At 58.9% G+C, this 6874-nt stretch overlaps 1 protein-coding gene across 1 annotated transcript; it reads right to left on the reverse strand.

The window, feature by feature from the left end:
* On the reverse strand, positions 1-6874 carry SAMD10 (sterile alpha motif domain containing 10). Its single transcript, XM_062009369.1, has 6 exons — positions 6805-6874; positions 5493-5501; positions 4405-4586; positions 2000-2168; positions 891-1031; positions 1-65 (listed from the first exon to the last, which is right to left on the reverse strand). Exons 1-6 carry the CDS (start codon positions 6872-6874, stop codon positions 1-3), a joined length of 636 nt encoding a protein of 211 aa, XP_061865353.1.

The raw sequence follows: 6874 nt of genomic DNA on the forward strand, positions 1-6874 counted from the left end.
TCAGGTCTCGTATCGGCGGTGCACAGCCCATCCCAGAGGTGCTCGGTTCACAGTGTTGGTGCAATCTGCCAAACAGACGGATCAGCTAGGAGACATTTCCAAAAGAGGCTGGAACAAGGTGGGAGAGGAAGGAATAAACAGGCTGGCAGGGTAGCACGGTGCAGCTCACCCACAGGCAGCCCTGGAGAATCCTGTCCCTTCTGTGCAAAATGCCTCTAATGGGTTTTGTGCCATGTGTCGCCCTGTGCACTACAGTCAGTGCACCACAGTCCCTCTCCCTGCTCCCAGCCTGTGCTCCACACCCCATCCCCACCACAGCACCAGCTGCACTTGCACCAGTGCCAGGCAGGCAGGTGAGTTTCATACAACCACAGAATCATTTCAGCTGGAAAAGCCCTTGAAGCTCCTGCAGTGCATCCCCTGCCCTCACCCTGCCCAGCCCAGCACTAACCCCAGCACCTCAGCTCCACGGCTTTGGGATCCCTCCAGGGCTGGGCACTCCCCCGGCTCCCTGGGCAGCCTGGCACAGGGCTGACACCCCTCTCAGGGAAACAGCTCTCAGCCTCCTCCAGGCTCAACACCCCCATTCCCTCAGCCCCTCCCCAGCACCCTTGTGCTCCAGCCCCTTCCCCAGCTCCGCTGCCCAACCCCAGCCCCTCAGTGTTCCTGTGGCACTGAGTGAGTGGCCCAGCACTGAACACAGCCCTGGAGCTGCAGCCTCCCCAGGGCCCAGCACATGGGCACAATCCCTGCCCTCTCCTATTGCCACACCATTGCTGATCCAAGCCAGGATGCCACTGGCCGCCTTGGCCACCTGGGCACGCTGCTGGCTCCTGTTCAGCTGCTGTTGACCAACACTCTATCCTCTCTGGGCCTCCTGCCAGCCCTACCTTGGCTGAGCAGCTGCAGGTTTCGGACCTCCTCTCGCACCTGGAGCTGCAGGACCTGCTGCAGGAGCTCCTGCCGCTGCGCCTCGTGCGCGATGCCCATGCGCTGCAGCTTCTCCCCGTTGAGCCGCAGCAGCGCCCGACCTGCGAACACGGCACCGCTCAGCAGCCACCCCAGCAGAGCCCACCACAGCAGGCAGCCAGCTGCACTGGGAGCAAGGAGGGGGAAAGGGGAGAAACCCTCAAGTGCTCTTTTCCCCCTCTGACCCCACAGGCAGGGAGCAGCCTCGCAGGTGACCCCCCTTTGGGAGGATGCTGTGTTCAGCCCTGGGGCAGGTGCCAGCTCCAGCACTCACTGAACCACCCCCATAGGCAGCAGCTTTCCACTTCTCTGCTCCACCTCCTGATCAGAAGCTGTTTACCTGAGTGCAGGGTCCATGTGTGGACTGGCCATCCTGGGGCAATGGGGGTACCCATCAGAACACATTAGTGCTGCCCCTACCGACCCAGCCAGCCGCTCTCCTCCAGCCCTGGGGCTCTGAGACAAGAGCTTTACAACCCGCTTTTGTCCCTGTTTCCCAGTGCATTTGCTAATGCTGCCTTTGTTTCCCATGCAAGGGCTGGCTGAGCTCTTTGCATTAGGGCTTTGCATTCCTCCCAGGCAGCCCCAGCACTCCCTTCCCCACTGCTTTCTCCTGGTCCTGGCACAGCTCTGCCACGTGCATGTCACAGTCAGACCAGGAGGATGCTCATAAGGAGAGGTCAAACCCACTGTCCCCAGGGGCAAAGGGGAGGGAGCAGGACCTGGAGGTGAACCTCTTCCAAGGCCTTGGCTGGAAGTTGGATTCAGACCCTGTTTTACAAAGCAGCATCTCCCCTGGGCAATTCATGCTCCTTTTAAACAACTTCCAGCTTGTCCCAGAGCTCACCCAGGTGGCAGATGCCCCCTGCCCAGCCTGGGTGGGTGTCCCTATCCCCATGCCTGGTGCTGTGGGGCAGCTCTCACCCTGGCTGCATCTCTGTGAGGACAGAAATAGTGGGTACATCTTCCCCCCAGGAGCACATGCTGATGGTGACTAGTCCTGGGGATTAAGTGGGAGTCTCTACTGTACCTGTGATGGCGTGGTGGGAGAACGCCTCGACGTAGATGAGATAGTTATGAGGGCAGTGCTTCTTCAGCCATTTGCACACATCCTGCTGGGTCCAGAGCACCACTGGCTTGGCCAGGCTGCCCAGCGTGGGGCTGGTGTGGTAGATGCCATAGTGGTCACAGGTACGGCCCTGTGGGGAGCAGGAGGGGAAGGAGTTAGTGGGATTTGGCCCCACGAAGAGGAAAATGCCTTGGCCAGGAGGTCAGTCTGTGGGGACAGGGGAGATGCTCATGAGCAGCACAGGACCTTCTGCCCTACACATCCCCCATTGCCCTCACCCGTGTCCAGGACACAGCTGGGACGTGGCAGATGGGGAGCAGCCAGCATGGGAGAGGTTGTCAGCACTTGGCCTGTGCTCTGCCAGTGTCGACCTCCGTGTGTGAACATTGGCTAATTAAGCATGTCTAATAAAGGAGCAGAGATAATTAGTGTAACAGGGACTCCAGACAGCCTGTGGTTACTGAAGCTAATAACACATCCCTGGGAGATGCCAGAGAGGAGGCAGCAAAGGGCAGCGGGGGCTGGGGTGTCTCCGCTGGCTCTGTGCTGGGCATTGCTCACCCCGTGGAGCCCAGAGAGCCTGGCAGGGCTGCTGCTGCACCCCAGGGAGCCCCCAGGCTCGGGAGGGCACTGTTCCTCAAGCAGAGCTTGCTGTGGCACCTGGGGGCTGTCAGCTGAGAGGGAAGAGGCAAAACTGGGAAGCTATAAATTAATAACCGTGGAGCCCATCTCTGAAGCAGATGGAAAATGTGATGAATTATACTCATGATTCTGTCTCCCAATGCAACCTTTGCCTTTGGGGAGACCTCTGGCAGCTGCCCACCCCCAGACACAACCTGGGAGCCCCCAGGAGCAGCCCCAGCCTGTGCTACTCGGCTCCTTCACACTCGGCTGAGCGTGTGGAGAGGCCGTGGGGAGGAGGCGGCGCTTTGCTGGGGATGCACTTAACAAGGGATGACGATGAGAAGTGGAGGAGCTGGGAAAATAAGAGGTAGCTTCCCAAGAGCTCCCTGCAGCTATCAGCCAACTAACCCTCTGAGGCAGAGGGGAAGAGGTGACAACCAACCTGCAATTTCCCTGGGTGCTCTCACACCCACAAGCACTTTGCCTGTCGGAACCCATCTCGGCACCCCAAAGGCCTGTGCTGCCAGCTTGGGGTGCATAAGCAAGCCCAAAACCTCCCCTGGCAGGTCCCTGAGAGCCCCTGTGCTCCCTGGGTGGGTAGGGGAGGTGTAATGAATCACAGGCTTCCTTCCCAGCCACTTGAGCTGTGCTGTCTCTCTGATAAACCCTCAGCTGTGAGCAATGAGCAGCAGTACTGAGCTCAGGCAGGAGGGCACAAAGGCTGCTCCCACGGGGACAGGAGGTGGCTGAGGGCAGCCAGGTGCTGGGAGCATGTCATCTCCCTTCTCTCAGGCATTTTGTCTTGCCTATGGCTAAATGAAAGCCTTTCTCCCTTCCAAATCCCTCAGAGGGGAGGCAAGTAGAGGCAGAGCCATGATGAAGGCAGCTGGAGAGTGGCTGGTGTATCTTTGTGGAGGCAGCACTGTCCCTGTGCTTTCCACAGAGGTGTGAAAGGGAAGGAGCCACCAAAGTGCCTGCAAGGGTGATGGATACAGCTTGATTTCCCCCCTTTTCTTTGCAGGGTGTTATGAAGGGGGCACCAGAAGATTCTCCTTCCCACAGCTGTGCAGAGGCAGAGCAGCAGGCAAACGGCTGGGAACCTCCAGCCCACAGCTGCAGCAATGCAATAAAGTTCAGAATTAGAGGAGGAAAACAGCCCAAACCTGACTAAGGGGCACACTCAAGCAATCAGGGGCTTTAAGGTGTTGTAAGACTTTTAGTTCTCGAGGTGTGGAGGGGAGATGATGCACAGCCCTCCCTCCAGCACAGTCTGATGGCAACAATGAAATGATTCTGTTTCTCTAAATGCCCAATAAACACGAGGGTTTTCAGCCAAATGGGCTCTGAAGACCTGATCCTGCAGAGAAAGGAGAGATGCTCCTGCAGGGAATGCATGGGACAAGGAGAGAGTGGGGCTGGGGAGCTGTGATGCCCACAGCAGCCCCAGGGAAGGGAATGCTCAGGGGTTTTAAGGTGTTCTCAGGAACTTGGTTGCGGTACATTTACAGCAGAACCGTGCTGAGCCTCAGCTCGGAGCGTGGAGGGGAAGGTGATGCACAGCCCTCCCTCCAGCACAGCCCCCAGATGGTGACAATCATCATCACACTTCCACAAACACCCAACAATCGCGAGGGGTTTCAGCCAGAGGCGATCCGAAGCTCTCCAAGTGATGCTCCTGTGAGGAGCCGAGGCGGCAGGGACGGGACGGGCTGGCGGGAGCCCCCTGGCAGCGCCGGCGGTACCTGCGAGCCCTCGGTGCCCGGCTGCCGCAGCAGCTTGACGGTGCGGCCGCCGTCGGGGCGCTGGCTCCGGCCGTCGTGCCATGTGAGGCTGCTGCCCGCGCTCCTCTGCAGCCGGTAGCTCAGGTTCTCGGCCGACACCGTGTGCTCCAGGAGGCTGCGGCAGAAGCTGAAGTGAGCGGCGGCTGCGGAGGGAAGGGCAGTGAGAGACAGGCATGGTGCCCCCGTGCCCAGGGACACAAACGCAGCTCTTCTACCTCACAGGACCTGCTGAGCTTTGGATGTACCTCACACTGGCATAATCTGCTCTCTCCCCCCATTGCCAGGGAGAAAACCCGGCAACTGGTGCCAGGAGCCGTGAGGCACAGACGAGGTGTTTGGCCACACAAACCCCTCCCGAGGGCTGTGTGTCCTGACACCCTCCTGCTGAGCGGCTCTGGGCGCACACAGCCCATCCTCAGCCCGTGGTTATCACCCCCTGCTCACCACCAATGCCAGGAGAGGGCTAAAGACAAGAGCCACAGACCAGGGTGACGGATGGAAGAGCAGATAAAGCCCATCCTGAGCAGCCTGAGGGGGAAAGGGATGCAGGCTGGTCCCCCTCCCAGCACAGACTGTGGGTCTTTGGGAACAGCTGCTGCTCTTCAAGAGCAAAAGCTGAGCACCCAACCCATAGCCCAGTACACACCAGCCCACCTGCAAGGACAGCCTTGACAGGCTCAACCACAATGAGCCATTTACCCCCCAGCTAGGAGCTTTTATCCCTCACCCCTTGTGCTTTAATGAGCTGGGAGGTATTTAAGTTGCAATGAGGATGTTAAGCTCTCCTTTGGTGAGGGCTGAAGGGACTTGGCTGCTGTGGGAGGAGGATGTGTGGGTATTAGGGGCTCATGAGCTCCGGATAAAAGCCATCTGGCTTGCCATAAGCAGTGCTGATCTGCAGAAGCAAAGACCAGAGCATCCCCCAGCTCACCTGCTCCCACCACAGCAAGCCAGGCAAGTCGTGAAGCCACTGAAAGCAGAGCAGCACCCAAAGGAGATCCATCTGTGGGGATAACCCACTCTGAGAGGGCAGAAGAGCTGGAGAAAACCTGCTGCAGCTCATTTTCATAATGAGTGGATTTTAAAAGGGAAGGGTTTGCAAAGAGACCTCTTCAACACCTTTGTGCAAGAAGAGGCAAACCAGCCAAAAATGGAGCAGGGAAGGGTTGTGGCTGTGTTTGTGCATCCCAGGTTACCCAGACCACATCACACCACCTTGCTCCTTAAAGACACACAGTGGTAAGTCATGCCATGGGGAAACTGAGGCAAGGACTCGACTGATGGCTGGGGAAGTGACTCTGTGGAAAATCCACAATCAATGGAGATGCTTCTTGTGGAGCAGAGGCAGAGCTGCCAGGGGTGGGCTCTGTGCCTGTCTCAGGCAATGGATATGTCTCCAATAGCCTCCTACAGCCTCAGACAACCCAACCCAGTGGGTGAGGACCACAGTGGGTTGTTCTCCCTCCAGCCAAAGGTGCCCAAGATGCCCCTGGCTGTCCTGTCCCTGGCACTCTGAGCACCCAGCCCTGACATGGCCATGCTGGGCTACCCCTGAGCTGAAAACCAGGTGTTTGGGGCAGATCTGGACTTGGCAGGTGCAGAAGGGCTGGTGCCAGAGCCATGTCCAACTGTGCTGGGGCTTCCCCAGGACTTGCTGCAGAAATGTTCAGTGAGAGAGCAGAGGGGAAAGGGGCTCTGGCCATCACCAGGAACTATACCATAAGGGGCTATAGAGCATCTGCCACTAGCAGCATGATGTGGGCATCCATGGTCCCCCAGCAAATAAGGCTGGAGGTGAGAGAGTCAAAGTGAGAGCAGATGGGAGAGTGGGGGAAAGATGAGAGGAAAAACAAGCTGAGAAGAAAGGTAAGGCTGGGACTGCCAGTGGCACTGCTCTCCACAGGGACAGGCAGCTGCTGCCCTGGAGCACAGAGCCCCCAGCAGCTCCCCTGGCAGCTCCTCTGCAGCCTCCTGCTCCTTGTGTCCCAACTTTCCCATTGCCTGGCAGCACTTGACATGGGTGAGGGTAGCAGGGAGCTGAGCCAGAGCATGCAGGAGTGTTTGGGAGCAAGGGAAGGACAGGGCCAGAGGACCCCTATGGCAGGGCACCCTCTGAGCTGGCTCTATGCACAGACACGGGCTCTCCTCTCCTTCCCATGCCCTGCACAGGAGCAGCCACAGCAAGATCACGAGCACCCACCCTCCCTCCATCCCTCCAGCTCCTCTTTCTGCAAAGCCAGAGGCTGTGCCCACCACCCAGGGATGCATATGCAGCATCTTCCCCACCCGCAACCCTACTGGGCTCACAGCCCCCCCGGCCGTGCCTCGGAGCCCCTGGCCATGCCCTGCAGCCCCCCTCACCTGGCTCGGGTGGTCCCTGCGAGCTGCGGATGGTGGAGATGCAGCAGAGGGACGGCCGTCCCTGCTGCAT

This window comes from Colius striatus, chromosome 16 (assembly GCF_028858725.1).
Source record: "Colius striatus isolate bColStr4 chromosome 16, bColStr4.1.hap1, whole genome shotgun sequence".
NCBI classification, from domain to species: Eukaryota; Metazoa; Chordata; class Aves; order Coliiformes; family Coliidae; genus Colius; species Colius striatus.

What these genes read in the sequence shown, in the direction of transcription:
- SAMD10 (XM_062009369.1), bottom strand. Translation starts at nt 6,874, where the DNA reads ATGCAGCAGGGACGGCCGTCCCTCTGCTGCATCTCCACCATCCGCAGC. An exon ending in CTCCCACCACGCCATCACAG is followed by an intron (nt 1,032 to 1,999) that starts GTACAGTAGAGA and finishes CCGTGTTCGCAG; the next exon opens with GTCGGGCGCTGCTGCGGCTC. An exon ending in CCTGCAGCTGCTCAGCCAAG is followed by an intron (nt 66 to 890) that starts GTAGGGCTGGCA and finishes TCTGTTTGGCAG; the next exon opens with ATTGCACCAACACTGTGAAC.